The sequence below is a fragment of the Gigantopelta aegis genome, chromosome 6 (assembly GCF_016097555.1).
Source record: "Gigantopelta aegis isolate Gae_Host chromosome 6, Gae_host_genome, whole genome shotgun sequence".
In the NCBI taxonomy this organism is placed as follows: domain Eukaryota; kingdom Metazoa; phylum Mollusca; class Gastropoda; order Neomphalida; family Peltospiridae; genus Gigantopelta; species Gigantopelta aegis.
In genome coordinates, this window is record NC_054704.1 from 19,706,055 (window position 1) to 19,727,694 (window position 21,640).

Below are 21,640 nucleotides of genomic sequence, written 5' to 3' on the forward strand. Positions count from 1 at the left end.
GATCACTCAAACCTCGTTCATAATAAACCATCGATCATTATAGATCCCATTTCACGTGTGAATTAATTATCTTGCTCAGCAAAACCTGGCTGTTCCATGTTGCGTACATTTCATGTAATCCTGGTTGTTTCTTGTTTCTATCAGTCATGGCAAAACGTTGTAACAATTACAGCTCGTATGGATGGGAAATACTTATTACTTTAGTTAATGAACATCGGGATATAGTCGAGGATAAAAAACCCAGCAGAAGCAACAGCGATTGAGAAAATGCCTGGTCGTCTATAACCAATCGCTGACGAAAACACCCATACCCGAACAACCAAACAACTGAAGTTAAAGTTTGTTTTGTTTAACGACATCACTAGAGCTACTGAAATGAATGAATGAATGAATGAATGATACCCAAGAACAAAAATACATTGGGTGTTAAATAATGGTAAAAAAAACAAACAAAAAAAACAGAGGAAGAATTGATTATCAATATCAATATAAAATTAAAAATCACAGTGTAAAGAACTGTATAATTATCACAAGTATGCCAACATTTCGTGTGTATCAGTATGACATGCATATATTAAAATCTTGAATAAAAGTCAACGTGTCTTAAATATTTGATATACCAGTGTGGTGCACTGGCTAAAACTAGCTAGAAATAGCCCAATTGGCCTACCGTTGGGGATCGATCCTAGAACGACCGGCCATCGGGGGACACTCTGTCACTGGCCTACGTCTCGCCATCCCAAACAAAGGCCTGCTGGAAAATATCAAAACATGGGCTATATTATTTTAAAATCCATTTATTTATGAGAATGTTATACTTTTCCTGAAATTTAAGAAAAATAATATGTAGAATAAAGAGATAGATATGACAAATCAAACATTAAACATTAAATATTTGACCTTAAAATATGCATATCTACGGCAAACTGCATACTTTTCAATTTTGTGACATTTCATTGGACACAAGCATACGCAATTTTTTCCAAACATAGCAATGTTAAAACAGTTTAATTTTTCATACAATTATTTTGCGCAAACAATATGTCAAATATGACTTTATTTAGGAAGAAATGCTAAAACAGTTATTTTGCTTACAATATTACAGACTAACCCTGCTGAAATCTTGACACATTTTGCAGGCGTCTATATGTCTGTCTGATCATCTTTTGTTTCCATAAATTGTTTAATTATGTAATTATGTGCAGTCATCTACATCTGCAGTTACTTCAGTTACGTAATTTTCAGGTAATATACATGTACATGTAACCATAACTATTTGTGTGTGTGTGTATGTGTGTGTGTGTGTGTGTGTGTTTATACTCGATTGAGTACATATTAATACGTGATCGCGTGGGTGCATGTGTGCGAGCGTGGGACTGACTGTGTAACACCAAGTATAATAATTACAATGAATAACACTTTATATGCTGTATGGGTGTAACATTTACTCTATATAAGAAACTCCTTCGGTATTAACACCTCCTAGAGATCTGGGGACGGGAATCACGTGATCCTCGACCTCGCTGAATTTATTAAAGTTAGAAAATGTCTTTCCAAGTTAAATTAAGAAATCTCTTTTGAGTTTTTGCACTTTATATATTTTCCTTGCTTCAGATTTTTTCACTTCTTTCTCTTTACAATCAGGAATACAAACACTGAGTATTACTTTATTGCAAGAAAGACTACCAGTCTTTTTTGTAGGTACATATTTTTTGTGAACACTATTTATTACATTGCTATCTACCAATGAATTTATTAAAGTTAGAAAATGTCATTTCCAAACAAGTTAAATTAAGAAATAAGAAACTACTTTTTAATGAATTATTAACTTAGCATGGCTTGCCTACGAATAAATGACTCTAAACTAAGAGGGAAAACTATTTCATACGCACGGCTAATGAAATAGAAAATAAACTGTGAGATTGTAACAAAAGAAAAGATGTACTGCACTATCTAAAATGCAACACATTTTGATATTTACTGCCTCCAAGACACGCATCTTTTAACCGTGGATTAGAACCATATGTCCATGGTCCCTTTAAATGGGGGTATTAAATGCATATTTAACTCTCTTTCAAGTAATTCTAGAGGGGTTGTATTGCCGTTATGCTAAACAATACTTTTGAATACAAATTACACAAAAGCAAAGGCGATAACTCAGGTAACTTTATTGCATTAGACATTACCATAGTGGAAGCGCGAATAACATTTATAAATATATATGGACCAAATAACGACAATCCACAGTTTTTCTTACTTATTTTAAATTGTACTTGAAGAGTTTGAAAACGACCAGTACGTAGTATGTGGCGATGGCATTAACTTTACAACAAATTTAACAATTTGTAGATAAAATTAAACAGATCTTGATACAAAAAAACTATTTACATCCTAAAGCTCAAAAAACGAAATTTTGAAAAATATTGAAACTTTTGATATGAGCTGTATTAATAAAGACCCTTTCAGTTAGAACTGGTAGACTTTTCCTACATTATCTACCACAAAATCTTACTGGATATTATAATTCATGGAAATCGAATCCAAAAATATAAAAATCGCTTTTGGAAAGACGTACTATCTAGTTTTGTTAATACAGCAAAACCAAAACCTTGAAAATACTGAAGATATCAAGGATTGAATATTTGGTACAATACTAAAATATTGAAACATAATAAAACCATTCCTGTATAACAACTACATTAAGAAAGGTATTGTTTCATAAATGATTTACTTGATAATGAAGGAAATATTTTAGATTTTGCAACTTTTAAAAACACATATGATCTACAGATTTAAATTACGCATCACTAGTTTAGATCATATCCTCTATAGTACAACATTTATTCTGATACCTATTCCGGAGTGTAATGTTCTCTGCCTCAAAATAAATACAATCCATGTAATACCAAAGGTAAACGATTATGGAAATTGGAAACAATTCTACTTTTATACTGATACAAAAGAAACCTTGCAATGTAAAAATCACAAAAGAAATTATAAGTAAAAATGTAACATCTCATATTGTGTAAAACATATGTGGAAAGAGTTGGAGAAGTGGATATTTAACAAAACTGAAGTCAGACTTCCACTTAATAAACATATGTTTGGTATGATAAATGGTGAGTTTAGCAATGTAGTTAACTGGATTTTAATCAATATAAAATATTATATTTATAGTATGAAAATACTTAACAAGAGTCTTCATATTAATGTTATAAAAAACATATTGCAAAATAAATTTCAAATAGAAAGATACATTTATTTTAAAAACTATGAACATGACAAATTTAATGAATGCTGGGGAAAGTGGTTTAACCTTTTCAGTATTGACGAATAACATCAAAAACATCATCTTCTTTAACTATAGGTTAGGACCCTTTCCTTTGGTTTCTTTGCTTATTGCTTTTTATTTACAAAAATACCATAACTTGTTTGGAAATACAATTCTAGATTTATCTTTTTTTATGAATTTTACATCCACCATATCTACTCGTAACTGCTTCTTCTCTATATGACATTAAGTGTGGATATTAACTGGTAGACACTATTTTGCTTCGGTTATTAATTTTTTTTTTTTTTTTTAATTAGCCTGAACCCCATAAACAAATTGTTTCTTTCTCCCCTCTGTCTTTTCTGTCTTTCTTTCCTTTTCTTCCCTATTTCTCTTTTCTTTTTCTTTTTTTTCTTTTTTTTTCTTTGACTCTCAGATCAAAATCATTTCAGATAATTATGGGTGTACATATACATTAATAGGGTATGACTATGTTTTGAAAGTATATATGAAGTATTGGTATATGTAATATGAATGTACATATGTATGTATGTATGTATGTATGTATGTATGCACTACGTATGTATAACTATATGTAAATATTATGAAATGTAAGACAATGATTCAAGGCACCCCAACCTTGACATTGCCAGTGATCTGGGGACAATAAATAATTAAAAAAAAAAAAAAAAAAAAAGAATTCAGGTAATATTGTGGGCACATTTTCGAAAAAAATTCCGCGTTCATAAAGGAAATTTCAGCGCTTTTGTATAAAACGTGTTTTGCAAATGTTACCTGTCTACATAGCGTTTTCGACGTTTTTACAATGTTTTTGTCTCGTGTAAATAATTAATGTGGATTAATTCATGTTATTGAATTATAAATTCACATAGGCAAATGTTCTGGAATTAATTTGAGGCATAAAACATAAATGTACGTTCCGAATTATGCTTATTACAGGAGATTTAAAGTGATGGGACGCAAACATTGTGTAAGAACGAACATTGTGAGTAACGTCGGTACGTTAACGATATGGCGATTTTGTTGCAGGATTTCAAGATCCGTGGATAAACGTTAAACGCCCGATTTCGAGGTTAACCTTGAACTTGGTTTAAGAATATTTTGATCCAAGATCCAAATTTGATTTGCAACAAGAAATGACAATTTCAGTTGAGGCGAGTTTAGCGAATCAGGTTTAAACTGGCGTTGAAAAATCGGCCCTAGAGGAAACACGTTACATTTTTCCATTGTCCAGAACAGTGGATTAGTGGTTAGTGAGAAAGAAGAGGGTGTAGTGGTCTTACACCTACCCATTGAGTCGTTAAAACTCGCTCTGGAAGGCAGCCGGTACCAGACTGCGAATCCAGTACCTACCAGCCTTATGTCCGATAGCTTAACCACGACAACACCGAGGCCTTTGATATACCAGTGGTGGTGCACTGGTTGGGATGGTAGGAACCAACCCATGGAATAGGTCCACTGAGGTGGTTCGATCCAACCGACTGAGCTAGATCCCGCTCGACATCTCGTGGTTTGTGTCAAGTATGATTTATATTTAATCGAGTGGGCTGAGACAAACAAAATCATGCATTTCCGTTTATTATATCACTTTTTCATTTTACTTTTATTCTAAAACCCCCCACAAACAAACAAAAATAACAACCCCACCCCCCCCCCCAATAAAAAAAAAAGCAAAACACACACACACACACACGCACGCACGTACGCACGCACGCGCACACACACACACACACACACACGAATACATCCATTAAGGAATTAGTATAAATCGTGTAACCCATGATGTAGTTTTTGTATCGGACGTCACTACTGAAAATAACATTTACTATACTACTGTGGCATATAATATATTTTATGCGGGATTTTTTCACTAATAGTTGATATGACAAATCCTTACATTCACAAGACGTGTTTTGCTAATAAAAGTGATCTAGTAAAACTTGAGGTACCGGTAATATGAATGAAGAAAACCTATCTACTTCTCTACTTGGAGCTAAGTTTACGTAAATAATGTGCGGCAAATGAGTTTACTTCAATTTCTTGTTCATGGTTACATGTTTTTCGTTTTATTTTATTTTAAAAGAATTCAACTACGGTAAATTGTATTATAGTCCATGAACCAGGACCCACAATTTGGGCAATCGGTACCACCTGGGGGACGAATACTTATAGTGATTTTTGTCAAGGCCTACATTCCTAGAGATGAAAAAAGTATGATAGCATTGCAGGACGTACAGCTTTCTGTGTGTAACTACCAGTCTTGTTAGCCCTACCTCCATGTTTACAACAGCTATATTTCTATCGACGTAAGTAGTATAAGGGCCTGTATAGGGCCATGACCTACTTTCCGTGACCTTGACCTTGACAGGTGTCTGGCCTTGGTGTGAGTCATAGACTGACCTTGACATACTTGGCAGGTGTGTGTCATAGACCGACCTTGGCACACTTGGCAGGTGTCTGGCCTTGGTGTGGGTCATGGACCGACCTTGGCATACTTGGCAGGTGTCTGGCCTTGGTATGAGTCATAGACTGGCCTTGGCACACTTGGGACAGCTGCGTGGCCTACTAGAGTGAACGCCCCGCCCGTACCCTGACCTACTTAGACTAGTTCCGTTGTGCCCTTGGACTGTCCCCCAGACTATTGTCCTTGGCCCACTTACGACTGGCCTTGACCTATGTAGGCTCGTATTTGGATATAAAAAGGGGTGTTTTGTTAGTAGCGTCATTCGCTTGCCGAACGTTCTGTGAACGAGATCTATTTTTTGCTTTGGAGTTTGAAGATATTCTGGTACGAAGAAAATGACATCGGGATATTCGAGCAGTGTTAGTAGCAGCAGCAGTAGCGACGAGGACGACGTCTTAGTCTGCAAATGTTCAGAAAGACATACAATCAAATGTAAAAGAGTGACTACCAAACAAGATGAGAAGAAGAAGAGTATTCATTATACGGATCAAACGGATGCTACACGTGACATTGGGGTTGGAACTGAAGATGGCGAACTCGTGGATGAACCCACAGATCAGACGGATGCTGCCTGTGAAACAGATGCTGCCTGTGAGGAAGATTGCTATTCGAGACGTTACGTGTTCTGTCATCGTCCCGAAATGAGACATTTCTATGCCCGGATGCTGACGTATGCTCGGTGGCCCATACAATTACGTCAAAAACTAAAAGAACTTGCCAAGGTCGGTTTCTACTACACGGGAGACCACGATGCAATCACCTGTTACTGTTGCGGACTTCGCATCTACCGATGGAAGAAGACAGACGACCCAGTGATGGAACATTACAGACTCTCTCCAAGATGTCCGTATGTGAACAACCTGTTCAGACATTAAATGTTTTAGACACGTGTGTGCTATGTTTTCATGTTGTATGTTGTGAATAAAATCGTGAATAACAGGTTTTGCTTTCTTATGTATGTCCTGCGTCCATGAGTGTGTTTCTGGACGTGTCCCTATGGTAGTAACACTGGTAAAGGGTAATATTTTGGTAACGATGTTTTTGGGGAGCTCGCACGATGAGATTTGTGCTTGGGAGGAGGGGCACTGGTCACACGTATCACACACATTCAAACATTCCTGTACCATATCTTTATGCGTCATAAGGTATATAAGTAAAATAGTTTTGGAAAACTCGTCATTTGAGGTAGAACATGTCAGACCAGTACAAGTTATATGTACCCGACGTGGATAAGTGGACCCGTTTCTATAAACTGCAGGCACAAGGTAAACGTCAACCTCACTTCGAAATTCAACGTGGTGGGGAAAGTCAGATCATGTACAGTGTGGATCGATGTCTAGAACTCTACGATCCCACGTGGAAAAAAGAAAAAGAGGAACAGAACAAGCCCCCGACACCCAAAGTCGTCATGGTCTCCCCAACACAACAGGTGGTAGAGCAAGCCAAAGCCGATCTGAAACGGAAACAACAACAACAACAACAAAGTGGTACGGGTTGGAAAGCCCCGAAACTACAGAAGCATTTCTAAATAAGCTATAAAAGGAACTATGTGGGTCAGATATCGTCATTTCATTTAGAGTCGTCATGCAGAGCACATGTTCAGAATGTGGTTTCACATTCTCGAGGAGAGACGCCATGTTAAGACATTTTCAACAAAAACATGCTAAAGGTCTACCACCACCACCACCACCACCACCACCGTCACCACCACAGCCGCCGCCACCACCACCACCACCACCACCATCACCACAGCCGCCACCACCACCACAGCAGCCACCACCACCACCACCACCACCACCACCACAGCAGCCACCACCACCACCACCACAGCAGCAGCCACCACCACCACCACCACAGCAGCCACCACCACCACCACCACCACCACAGCAGCCACCACCACCACCACCACCACAGCAGCCACCACCACCACCACCACCACAGCAGCAGCAGCATCCCCTAAGATTGCTACATCCCTTCACCATGATCGTGTCGGGACCCACGTCGTGTGGAAAGACATTTTTGGTATACAAATTGTTGAGGGATGGTAAAATCCAGCCGCATCCCCAGCGCATCATCTGGCTCTACAAACGATGGCAACCCCTCTACGACATCATTGAGGCAAACGTTCGAGTGAAATTTGTTCAAGGCATACCCGAGAATTTGGAAAAGGATCGTTATTTGGATCCGAGTCAGAAATCTCATCGTGTTGGACGACCTGATATGTATGGCTAATAAAGACCCAAGGATCACCGACCTGTTCACAGAAGGAAGTCATCACAGAAACTTATCCGTCATCGCTATCAACCAGAACCTGTATCACAGCAAGGACCCGACACAGAGAAGAAACTGCCATTATCTAGCGCTGTTCAACAACCCCATCGACAAGCAGCAAGTTCTGACTTTGGCACGGCAGATGTGTCCGGAAAACACTAGTCATTTCATGCATCAGTTTGAGGAAGCTACCCACAGGCCCTACGGACATCTCTTGGTGGACTTGAAACAGACCACGCCCGAACATTGGCGTCTTCGGCCTAATGGTTTAGAGACGGGGCCGTCCGAATGGTATAAAAGCACGAGCGTAACGGCGAATGTCTCAGAAGACGTGCAACCACCGTCGAAGAAAGAGCTCTACGTGCAAATTATGCAAAGGGACGCATTCAAGAGAAAACTACCAGGCATACCCGCCTACGAAAGTGACGACGAAGAAGATGATGAGGTAGAACCCTATCTGAAAAAAGTCAAGAGGATGCAGTCTTGCGATACGTGTGGTCTGGTCTTTAAAGACGGAAGCGACTTGCAGCGACACGTGAAAACGTGCGAAGAGGGAAATGGAGAGCCGTCGCCCGACCTGGAAAACGAAGGCATTCGTCTCATGGTGGAACGTGAATTCGACACCAATCATGACTATCTCCAAAGCAAGAGGAAACGCTACGAAGAAAAAAACATGTCCCAAGATGCCATTGAAAGAAACATGAAGACATTGCAATGGAAGTTATTTAAAGACACGTACTCTCGCTTTCTGACATATATGCATTACTTTGACAAAGGTCCCAACACCAGGAAAATTCTACAGTTTGTGAATCCAGACAGAGATGTGAGACCACAGATTCGTTCTAAATTAAATCAGTATCGTTCATGGATCGGCGAATATTTGGATGAACAAGACGACGACGATACCGACGATGAGGAGGACAACAGTGATGAAGAGAAATGAACACTCATATTATTTACATGTCGCCCTTAAGGCCTCTCGATGTAACCCAGGGGATGTCCATTCCATGTGTAGTTGTCTCTAGAGAGACCAGTGATTGTAATTTAGAACTAAAAAAATGAAAAACCAAACCATTACGGTTTTTTTGTTGTGTTTTTTACTCTATGACTAGATTTGTGATTGGATATTTCTACCGCTACTTTATAGTAGCAAGAGCTGTGTGTACAAGACAGAACATACCAAGACCTTTGATATACCAGACATAATACACTAGTTGGCTACAGCTTAATGGGCCACCGACGGGGATCGATCCTAGATCGACCACTGTATTTACCCATTTGGTAATTAAAAAGCCTGTAAAAAGGCTTGTACTCTAGGGAAATACTTGTGTTTAAAATGCAGTTAAAAGATCATAGGTTAGGTTGGAGGGTTGAGTTGCAGTCACGCGTTCTTTCTTCAAAGCAATGGGCTGGGGATGTTTCACACACACACACACACACACACACACACACACACACACACACACACACACACACACACATATTCCTTTCTTCCCTTAACAAACATCCCTTTCTTCTCCTTAACGCATATGTCTTTCTTCTTAACAAACATCCCTTTCTTCTCCTTAACGCATATGTCTTTCTTGTTAACAAACATTCCTTTCTTCTCCTTAACGCATATGCCTTTCTTCTTAACAAACATCCCTTTCTTCTTTTTAACAAACATCCCTTTCTTCTCCTTAACGCATATGCCTTTCTTTTTAACAAACATTCCTTTCTTCCCTTAACGCATATGCCTTTCTTTTTAACAAACATTCCTTTCTTCCCTTAACGCATATGCCTTTCTTCTTAACAAACATTCCTTTCTTCCCTTAACGCATATGCCTTTCTTCTTAACAAACATTCCTTTCTTCCCTTAACGCATATGCCTTTCTTCTTAACAAACGTTCCTTTCTTCCCTTAACGCATATGCCTCTCTTCTTAACAAACATTCCTTTCTTCCCTTAACGCATATGCCTTTCTTTTTAACAAACATTCCTTTCTTCGGGACAAATATGTCTTTCTTTCCCTATGCCTAAAACAAAATACTAAAAATAAATATTTGTATTCAATTAATCTATATTTTACGAGGAAGGAAATGTTTTATTTACTCAACACATTTTATTTACGGTTATACGGACATATGGTTAAGGACCACACAGATATTGATTGAGGAAACCCGCTGTCGCCACTTCATGGGCTACTCTTTTTTCTATTAGCAGTAAGGGATCCTACACTATCCCACAGACAGGATAATACATACCACGGTCGTTGTCCAGTTGTGGAGCACTGGCTGGATATAGCCCAATGGGCCCACCGACGGGGATCGATCCCAGACCGACCGCACATCAAGGGAACACTGAGCTACGTCCCGTCCCCACAGGGTTATTAGAGGATGCTTGTATTGGGTTCTGCTTGAACATAATAAATAAATAAACAAATAAATAAAATAAAAACAAATAGATAAATAAATAAACTAATTAAACAAATAATAATAGAGATACAAACGACGTACCTTTCACACTCAAGTCGAGTACGCTAACGACTGAGCTACCGAGATATCAGCAAACCCTGTCATTTAAACCATATATATATATGTGTGGGTGTATGTGCGCTCGCGGAATGAAGCGACGAAATAGGTCAGTTCATAATAATCTTGTGAATGCGCTATCAGTTAGTGTAGAACGATAATTCCTTTTTTTTCACCTATTTAAATCATTTCGTCTTTCTGCCAGACTTTGAGAACGTAACTTCTAGAAGTTCCGTTGAGTATTTTATTTAGAGACTAACAACACAAGATACCATCACTTGCCGGATGTAAACAGTGATAACCATTCATCATTCAGCGCGCTAAAATTAAATACACTACCTCGCGTCGGGCAGTCCTTAGAAGTGGTAGGTTAACGACACCACTAGAGCATCTCGATTTATTAATCATCGGCTATTGGATGTGAAACATACTTCTGACAGTTTTAGAGAGGAAACCCGCTGCATTTTCCCATTAGTAGCAATTTAGGATCCTACACCATCCCTGTCAAGTCTAGGCGATGAGTCCCACACCAAGTACGTCAAGGCTATGACTTACACCAAGATCGCACACCTGCCCAGGTATACCAGTCACTGCCCTCTAAGTCGGTCAATGCTAAACAATTCGGTCAGGGCCAGTCCAAGGACGTCAGTACCAACCTAAGTCGGTCAGGGACACGGGCGGGGTGTTATCCCCCTCAAGGTCACACGCCTAAACACCTATGCCAAGGCCAGACTATGACTCACACCAAGGCCAGACACCTGTCAAGGTCAAGGTCACGGAAAAGTAGGTCATGGCCCTATACAGGCCCTTATACTACTGACGTACTTAAGGGATGACTATGTAAAATATTTATCAAAACGAATAGGGTGACAACACTTGGCAGATAGGTTCATAGAGTTAATAGATTCAACAATTCATATACGTTAACACTATTAAAATCCTTTGAGTGTTAGGGTCTCACATAACACGTTTTCTGTAACGTTACAAGGCACACTTTTATTTTTCAGCAGACATTTCAAATAAAGTTTAGCTTCACAACCATATATTCTTTTTGAAGGTTGTTATTGCAGGGTAAGCCTATTTTGACATCCATTTAATATTTACATCCTATATATAAAGTTGTTTTGGAAGTGTTCCTGTGTAACGACTCTTTTGATAACCCTACCACCTTTCCTAAAAAACAATATTTCAGAGGAATTGTTAACAGGATGAATAAATAAAACATTATAAAATATTTATTAAAATGAATATGGCAAATCTAAGGGTAGAGGAAGTTAGTGGGATATAGATCTGAAAACTACAAGCAATAGAGAAATCATTTAAAGGTTAGGGTCTCACATAACACTTTTTCTGACGTTATGTAATGCAATTTTTTTGCCGTTTTACAATAGTAATTCCAGTTGAAGTTTTTGATTAAAAATTTTTCGGGGTTTTATTTTACCTGAATGTTTGTTGGACTTCCACGCATTATTTAGGTCTTTCACATATAAAGTATTTGTGAAGGTCTTTGTTGATGTAGTTATTTACTGAAGCGTTCATAGGGATTTTTCAAAACATATTTTGATAAAAAATGTTTTATTATTTTATAATTATATGTTGTTGTTTGGGTTTTTTTACTAGTTTTTGTGTTTTGTTTAGGGCTGGATTTACCTCAGTCGGTTGAGTGCTGGCCAGAGGTGCTTGCGTCGCAGGATCGAACCACCTCGGTGGATACATTCAACTGATTGTTTTTTTTTCTACTTCCAACCAGTGCACGATAACTAGTCAAGTTTGATTGTTTTGTTTAATGACACCACTAAAGCACATTGATTTATTAGTCATCGACTATTGGATGTCAAACATATGGTCATTTTGACACAGTCAAAGAGAAAACCCGCTACAATTTACCATTAGTAGCATGAGATCTTTTATGTGCACCATCCCACAGACAGGATATCACATACCTTGGCCTTTGATATATCAGTCGTAGTGCACTGGCTGGAAAGAGAAATAACTCAATGACCCACCAACGGGAATCGATCCTAGACCAACCGCGCATCACGCGTGCGTCCCGCCCCAACACCTGGTCAAATGCCGTGGTATGTGCTTTCATGTCTGTCGGAATGTACATATAAAAGATCCCTTGCTGTTAATGCAAAAATGTAGCGGGTTTCCTCTGATGACTATGTGTCAGAATTACCAAACGTTTCACATCCAATAGCTGATGGTTCAGTAATCAACGTGCTCTAGTGGTGTCGTTAAAACAAACTTCTCTTCTTTGTTTCTTTTAGCGGTGCAGCGCGGAGTGCTGTTTTTTTAAATTTATTTTGTTTTGTTTTGTTTTTTGTTTTTGTTTTATTAAAAACAAATGTTTGTTCTCTTGGTTGTTGATGTTTTGTTTTTTTGTGTTGGTTTTTTTTATTGTTGTTGTTGTTTTTAAAACAAATTGTTTATTTTATTTCTTGAAGGAACTTGTGCGGCAAATGAGCTCATTTCAATTTCTTGTTCATGGTTACATGCTTTTCGTTTTATTTTATTTTAACAGAAACAAACCAAGTTAATTTGTTTTGTGAGTTTGTTTGAAAGGACGTTGCAGTTTGTTTGTTTGTCTTTTGTTTGTTATTTTGTTTCTTTTGGCGGTGAATCGTGGGAAGATATTTTTTCCACTTTTAAGCAACTGACTTGTTGTTATTGTTTAGTTGGCAAAAAGAAGTGTTATTTTATTTCTTGAAGGAGCTTAAGAACCATATCAACGATGTGGAAAACATTTTACGACGGACAGGTGAAGTGGACAGATTTCGTTGGCATTGGTACCGAGATGAAAGCATGCAATATCATATCCAGTATTTGAAAGACAAGATCAACCTCTTTAGTAACCAACTGGATTTACCAGACCAAGAGACGCATGAAGCCATAAAGATAAAACTAATTGAAATAAAAAAAAAACTGGAAAAGGAAAAAGAAGTTCACACCTCTCTTATACACAAGGTACAGGCAAAACTGAATTGATCAGTGAAAACATATTTCCTTTGAATCAATCAATGATCAAAATAACAAACTGTATCAGTGATGTTGTTCGTAAGCCCCAATACCCACTTCTCAAATAATTTTAATCTTAACTGCAACACTTTATTATTTGGTGATCCTACCTTTAGTACCCAAGAAAATATCTGTATATTCAACTTTGTCTACAACTTCATTATAAATAGCAAACGTTTCAAGATGTCTTAACAAATCACTGGTTTTAATTTTGCCTATATTTAATTATTGTAAATAACTTATCCGTTCTCCCCCCCCCCTCCCTCCTCTCTCTCTCTCTCTCCCCCCCTCTCTCTCTCTCTCTCTCTCTCTCTCTCTCTCTCTCTCTCTCTCTGTCTCTCTCTCGTTTATTATCCGTATTTATAAATATCAATATTGATAATATTTGTCATCTTGACTGTATACAAACCATTTGTAGGGAGAGGCTCTGATCCGAAATCCTATGTGATGGTAAATAAACATTGTTTAAACAAAATAGCGAAATATGGCACTTGCAACTTTCAAAATGCACCTTAAACTTTAAAAAACAAAACAATTCTGAAAATCTTAAAAGAAAGTTTTTTTCTTCTTATTCTAAATTATATAGTTTTCTTATTACATGTGACACTACTCTTATTTCCACAAAGATGCAGACCCATGGTTGAGCTCAGCCAAACAGGGTAAAAAAAAATCTTCATCACACTGGTTTATGCGCTTTACGTTAAATCAAATTACCACATTGGAGACCAGTCAAATAGAGAACGCGAACGCTAACGTCGCTTGCTGTCGCTGAACACGGGTTTGTCAGTCCTCAATATTTACTTACAGATAAGAAGCATGACGCCAGAAAACTTTCTTGAGATGAAAGCGACAATTGATAGAATATACCAAATAGTGACGGATAACAGCTTTAGCCTAAGAGAACTTTTGGCGTTGGCAGACAAGATTCAAAGGCCAAGCGCTGAAAACCTGCCACGACATATACGTGGATTTGCTGGTCGCATCGAAAACAAAATCAGTAAGTTTACATACACCCTACCCCGAGTACTCTGACAGTAAGAGAGCTAGACGGACATTTGGACAGTTATCGTGTTCTCTGTAACTTAGAGAGGTTAGAGAGCGTGTTAAATGTCCAAATGTCCATCTTGCTCTCTTACCGTCAAAGTACTCTGGCTAACACACGCCCCAATCCGCAAAAAAAAAATCCCACAAACAATAAACAATTAGCAAGCAAACAAACGAAGAAACAAACAACTTTAACATAATAGATAACTTCGAATTTTACACTCCTGAATTTGGACAAAATTATGGGGGAGAAACAATTATATGGATTACAACTAATATTGTGGGTAGAATGGTGGAAATGCATGTTAGCTGATTTTGCCCTAAACCTTTCTCGCTGACCATAACAGAGCATGATGGACATGTGGACAGTTATAATGTAGATAGTATTATAACTGTCCAAATGTTCGTCACGCTCTGTTACGGTTAGGGTACTCGGGTTGATGTAAATTCATTTATTTTTGTTTTTGTTTGTACAAATCTTTAACTGTATTAATGTTGGGAATCGATTGGAATTTTATCGTCGATCATCGGTTATAATCGGTTTGTACTAACTGATCAAATTTCGACTATACAATCATTTTGAATTATGTGAACTTTTGAATAATTCCAGTTATTAAGACCGTGCCCCTCAGGTGTTTACAGGGATAGATATGACCTATAATATATATTCATGATTTGCATTCTTTATGTGCATATTTACATCAGTTACACCATACATACTGTAGGAAAAATTACAGTTAACGTTTTCAGTGACAATCGATTATAAACATTTATAATTGATCATCAAATTGGAAGAGCTTAACCGATCAGTGTTCGAGTATAACTGAATATCACTAAACTGTATTGTATTGTTATTGTTATTGTATTGTATCGCGCGTCAAGGCAGTTATATAAGCATGTGTCTTACTTGTCAGTTCTCTTTGTCTCTTCATAACCCAAATAATTAAAAACTGTAATATAATCCATTAAGACTTAATTTCAGACATGTACTAATAATACATAAACCAAATTAATGGAATAAAAATGGCGTAGCATTTGTTTATTATCTTATAATGAAATACACAAAAACGATCCATACAGCAGATTCGAGGTGGCCAGGCACCGACTAATGCGTCTACCCCATCGGCGGTTTTGCCCTGGCAGCACAGCTGCACCCTCCCTAGGTTCCCCAAAGGGAGTGCCCCTGGTGCACCCCTCATGTGGATAAAGGCAAGCATGAGGGTCCCCACATACCCATCACTTCCGAGTGTCCACCAACGAAAAGCTTACCTATCTCCAATGAGGGTTACCAACGTAGAGATGAATGTGCCCGGCCACCACAAATCCACCATCAGATAGAATGTTCTTTAATATCCAGCTACACCGAAATGTCACTGCCAAGGTCCAATGTTCTTGGTAAACAGACCAGTCACACATTTCTTGTTTCATAGGTTACCTACAAGAAAGATTAACCCCAGCAGTAACTGTCCTTCAACATTTGTCTATTAACATATTGTTGAAAACTTGTACTCTTCAGATTGTGTCACTGTAAACTAAACATTGAATTGCATATATACATACAATGTAATATATTCTAATTGTTACTGAATTAGCTTTATGCAGAACAAAGAAATGTATGCTAACCGTGCTAACGCCACAATAACAGTCATGTTTTATCTAATACAGAATTTGGGAGGGTGGCTGGGGTGTTCGAAATGAACTCCAAACATTTTAAGGTGGAAACCAATTCGGCCTGGACTGTGATAGAACAATTAGTCTAAAACAACGCTTTTTCTTTTCTTTTGTTTAGACAAAGGTGAAATAGTGCTTTTAATAAACAGTTAGAGAAATCTTGTTTTCACAGCTAACATGCGTACAGCAAAGAACCTTGGATATGAGCTGGGATTAAGTTCTAGCAAGGTAGAAACACTCGCTCGTGATTCTGACGATGATGCCAAGGCACTATTCTGGGATGAGCTGTGTGAGCGACATCAACTACCAGGCAGACCATTGACTACCGGACTTTTGATTTCAGCTTGCCAGGGAGCTGGCATTAAATCAGTACAAGGTATGATCATATCACAGTCGACGGACAGATTTGGGACGGGCATTTTACGTAACGTAATGCAACGTGATTCATGCATTTCTGTAATATAGATATAAATATGCATTTTATATTTACAAAAACAGATCTTTGAGTATTTAATACTATGCAATAAAAAGTGCAAAATCCATAGGATTATTGGGGGTATGGGGGCAGAGCATATTTTACAGTGAGCTTTTTTGTTCCAACAAACAACCGTTTTTTTTGTTAATATTGCCTTTAACAAAATAAAACATTTATAATATTTATTGTGTTGAGTCAGATCGTGTTGTATTCAAATACAATGCATCCTGGGTGTTTAATGTTCCTATCTTTCTCAACTTTTATGACCACCAAGAGATATATAACTCATCTAGACAAAACATGGCACGCTACCCCATACGAGTTTGAATCGGATAAAAAAAAAAGTGTTCAGTTTTCGTTTGGATCTCCTTCGTTGGATTGTGTTGACCAAATGATTAAATGACTGTATTGGCCTTTGTATAAAAAGCCGTTGAGGTGTCGTTACAAACATTTCTTACCTTTCGTGCTGTTTTTGTGTATTTTCGTTTTATTAACAGACGATCTAATGCCTCCAAGCCACGTGGAGGCGATAGAAAAGTCGTACAGCAGACTTCAACAAGACATCCGTGTAAAGGATGTTCTTCCATACCTGCGTGACCGCGGCATGATGTTATGGGAGGACATCGACTACATTACCGAACCCAAGACTAATCGAGAGCAGTTTAAGTGCCTTGTTGACATCCTGCCACTTTTTGGAAAGAATGCTTTTGACAACTTCGTGGATGCTTTAAAGAAATCGGGCCATGAACATCTAGCTGCCATTTTAATGAGTAAGGATATACACATCATATATAAATATTACATAAAACACCAACAGTTCAATAATGTAATGACATGCTTCTCATATATCACATTAAAAACAATACTGTATTATGATCACATATCAGTCGATCATAGCCAACTGCCCATTGTTTATACAAAGAACAAAACACCATGTAAACGTTCTTTCTTAATCTTTCGAATATTAGTAACGTTTTAACCGATGTCATTTATCACGCAATTGTAATTCCACACTTCTACTTATGAATGTTTTGCTCTTTATTAATAATGAAGTTTGATCATTTGAAAATCAAGATATCTAACCAGGTTTAATCATAAAGGAACACAATAAAGGAATTTAAAATAGTGTGACCATTCAACTACGATAATTGTGTGATCTCTTCCAGTAACAACTAGTTGTAACAAACATTCTTCTATTTATTCAGATGAGTTGGAAAACCTTTGTGAAGATGAATATGATGTAAGGGACCTTGCTACCGAGGACAATGGGGATGACAACTACTCGATCAGCCTTTATATATTATGTTGTCTCATCTATTATTTTATGCCCATATTATTTCCGCTTTAATCCAAGCTTTGACATCATATACTCTTCTTAACTCTTGTTTATACAAAATTCACAACAGCAAGCTGAATACTTTTGTCTGAGGAACAATTATGCTTATATCTGTTTTACAGTAGCCTAAATTTTGCTAACTGGCATTCGTGTAATTCAGATTTCTCTTTTAACGGACACGGTCTCAAATTCCTGTCCAGAGACCGTTAATTTATAATGTTCTGCAATCTACTTCACCCGGATACTCTTTGTTCCCAGATTGTGGATGTAAATTCAACAACAAAGCACTAGGTTCGGTGTCAGAAGTTGTATTTCAGTTTTATACCTAGTCCAAACTGACCAGGGATCGGTAAAGATAACACCAGGATAATATAGTCTTCTGCAATTAAACAGAAATGGACCTTGCTCCGTTCCCTCTGCTAGGTACGCCCTGTATTTGATTATTTGGTAGTCATTTCCTCAGTAATTTGTCTGTTGGAAAAAAAGAAATATTTTATTTAACAACGCACTCAACACATTTTATTTACGGTTATATGGCGTCAGACATATGGTTAAGGAGCGCACAGATATTAAAAGAGGAAACACGCTGTCACCATTTCATCGGCTATTATTTTTTATTAGCAGCAAGGGATCTTTTATATGCACCATCCCACAGATAGGATAGCACGGCCTTTGTTTCACCAGTTGTGGAGCACTGGCTGGAACGAGAAATAACCCAACGGGACCACCGACAGGGATCGATCCTAGACCGACCGCGCACCAAGCAAACGCTTTACCACTGGGCTACATCCCGTCCCCCTTGTCTGTTGGATTAACATTATCCCACACTTCTTGTGATTATTTATAAATCGATAAACAGAGTATTGCGAGTACCTAAATTAATTCAATCTTACGAAAGGTTAGTGACAACTGATTTGCAGCCATAGGCGTATGGTCTCTCTTTTTTGTACGGTGGGGTGGGGGGAGGGACAGACTGAATGTTTGCACGAATTAAACACAAATACCCGAATCGAATTTATTTTTAACTAACACTTTTGTCTCATAAATATATTGTTTTTATCCACAACTCATTCACTCTTAAATAATACAAATCAGCTGACGATGGTCGTATACTATAAAATTGTATTATGCGAGCCTCCTGAAGTGTCGATTGTCGTATCATATACGGAGATATCGTCTAATGTTCCGAAGTGATTGTCGTATAATATACGGAGATATCGTCTAATGTGCTGTTCAGTGTTGATTATCATAGAATATACGGATGTATCGTATAATGTGCTGGTATAGTTAAATAGTCCATTTCATTATTTTACAAAACATTTCATGATAATATTTATTCTGTATTAAATGTGTGTGTTTTTAATAACCACTTTGGGAGTGTGAATTTTAACGACAGTATTGGTTTTACTTTAACCATTACGAGTGAGTTATTTTAACTGTGATAGTTTATTTACAAATATAGTGTTGTTTTTGACACATACAACATTCCCATAATTTTCAAATTAATTGTACAAGATGTATTTACATTTATTATTGTTGATATTTTTTATTTTGTACGATTCGCTCCCAATTTTGTAGGGGGCAGGCTGGCGTTTGCTCAAATTAAACCGAAATGCCCGAATCTGCATAACAACATTTATTCATATTAGTATTACTACCAAACAGCAAACGAACCACTACGCATTTTTACATGGAATAGAACTAATTGTGGAAGTAGAATGATGAAAATACATGGTAAAAAGGTCTCAGATTAGCACATTTTGCCCGAATATCTGTATACATTTGTGTATTGATATTAAAACCTATTTTAGTAGACCGTCAGTATCATTTACTTAGTATCTGGAAGACTTTGCTATTTGTTTAATAGAGGCCTTTTACTAATCTCGATGGACTTATTTTGTGCTGTAATACATTAAAGAAATATTTAAAATGTATGTTGTTTTGCTTTTCTGTTTTATTGGGGGGGGGGGGGGGGTAGGGGGATTCTGGGGGTTATTCTTGTTTTTTGGTGTTATTATGCAAGGTTTATTTTTGTTTTTGTTGTGTATGTGTGACCGTGTGTGTGTGCGTGTGTGCGCGCGTGCCTTTGTGTGTGCGTGTGTGTGTACGCGCGTATGTGTGACCGTGTGTGTGTGTGTGTGTGTGTGCGCGCGCGTGCGTGCGTGCGTGTGTGTTCGCTTGTTTGTGTGTGTGTGTGCGCGCGCGCGCGCGCGTGCGTGTGTGTGCTTGGTGGGATATTTTTTCTTTGTTGTTGCCAGAAACAGTTGCAGTCTATTTTAGTGCTCCTTTTAACTGAAAACAAAAACATGTTTGGCATGGATTTGTTTTCGTAAGATTAGTACCCGTCTGCTATGAGTTCATTTCATTGTCAAGTTTAGTGCTTATCGGGGTTGAGGCTGGCTGTCCTGGACTCATGCCTCAGTTATAGGATATTATATCTATCCAGTTAGTTTGTGACGTGTGTATATATATATATATATATATATATATATATATATATATATATATACATATATACATAGATACATACATATACATATGTATATGAGAGAGAGAGGGGGGGGGGGGAGAGACGTAGGGGGGGGGAGGGTGTAATTTAATGACTTAAACGCGCTCTCTCAGGTTGACCTAATTATTAACCCAACAAGGTATTATATGACAATATATTCATTTGATTTGTAACTAAAAGTACTTTGTTGAACCATGTACATAACCACCATATCATACTTATTATTGATATTTTATAAAAATCATTGAATTATAGGTTCGGTCCATAATTCTGAGAAAAATAACGGCTATTTGGAGAGCAGAGGTGTGACGTATTATTTTGAGTCACGTGACGGGCATTCCCCGAATAACCGCAATGTCGAAACGATTTACCACGCTCGTGTAACGAGAACGCTTGACCGTCCTCTGCGACGTAGGGTAAATAGAAAACACAACAACAATGAAAATAAGTTATTAAAAAATAATAATAACATGTACTGAATGATAATAAGCTTATACATTTTTTTTCAGTAACAGAAGCATGTTAAACGTCCACAGGTCTCTATATTATTTGTGTCCACAGGTCTCTATATTATTCCTGTCCACAGGTCTCTATATTATTCCTGTCCACAGGTCTCTACATTATTCCTGTTCACAGGTCCTATATTATTTGTGTCCACAGGTCTCTACATTATTCCTGTCCACAGGTCCTACATTATTCCTGCCCACAGGTCCTACTACATTATTCCTGCCCACAGGTCACTATATTATTCCTGTCCACATTGTTCTATATTATTCCTGTCCACAGGTCTCTATATTAGTCCTGTCTACAGGTCCTACATTATTCCTGTCCACAGGTCCTATATTATTCTTGTCCACAGGTCCTACATTATTCCTGTCCACAGATCTCTATATTATTCCTGTTCACAGGTCCTACATTATTCCTTTTCACAGGTCTCTATATTATTCCTGTCCACAGGTCTCTATATTATTCCTGTCTACAGGTCCTACATTAATCCTGTCCACAGGTCTCTATATTATTCCTGTCCACAGGTCTCTATATTATTCCTGTC

The 21,640-nt window shown here is 37.7% G+C and overlaps 1 protein-coding gene and 1 long non-coding RNA gene across 2 annotated transcripts in view; both read left to right on the plus strand.

The window, feature by feature from the left end:
* LOC121376486 overlaps nt 1-13,666 on the plus strand; it is a 14,511-nt gene extending 845 nt beyond the window's left edge. The window contains exon 3 of the long non-coding RNA XR_005958457.1: nt 13,249-13,666. This is a non-coding gene — a long non-coding RNA (uncharacterized LOC121376486). The remainder of the gene's footprint in view (nt 1-13,248) is intronic.
* Nucleotides 13,667-14,370: 704 nt separating this feature from the next.
* LOC121374409 lies at nt 14,371-18,673 on the plus strand. Its single transcript, XM_041501509.1, has 4 exons — nt 14,371-14,551; nt 16,442-16,645; nt 17,242-17,514; nt 17,950-18,673. Exons 1-4 carry the CDS (start codon nt 14,371-14,373, stop codon nt 18,090-18,092), a joined length of 801 nt encoding a protein of 266 aa, XP_041357443.1. The 3' UTR covers nt 18,093-18,673.
* Nucleotides 18,674-21,640: the final 2,967 nt, after the last annotated feature.

Excerpts from the sequence above, each read along its gene's own strand:
- LOC121374409 (XM_041501509.1), top strand. The coding sequence starts at position 14,371 with ATGACGCCAGAAAACTTTCTTGAGATGAAAGCGACAATTGATAGAATA. Across the intron at positions 14,552-16,441 it reads TCGCATCGAAAACAAAATCA|CTAACATGCGTACAGCAAAG; the intron begins GTAAGTTTACAT and ends TTGTTTTCACAG. Across the intron at positions 16,646-17,241 it reads TGGCATTAAATCAGTACAAG|ACGATCTAATGCCTCCAAGC; the intron begins GTATGATCATAT and ends TTTTATTAACAG.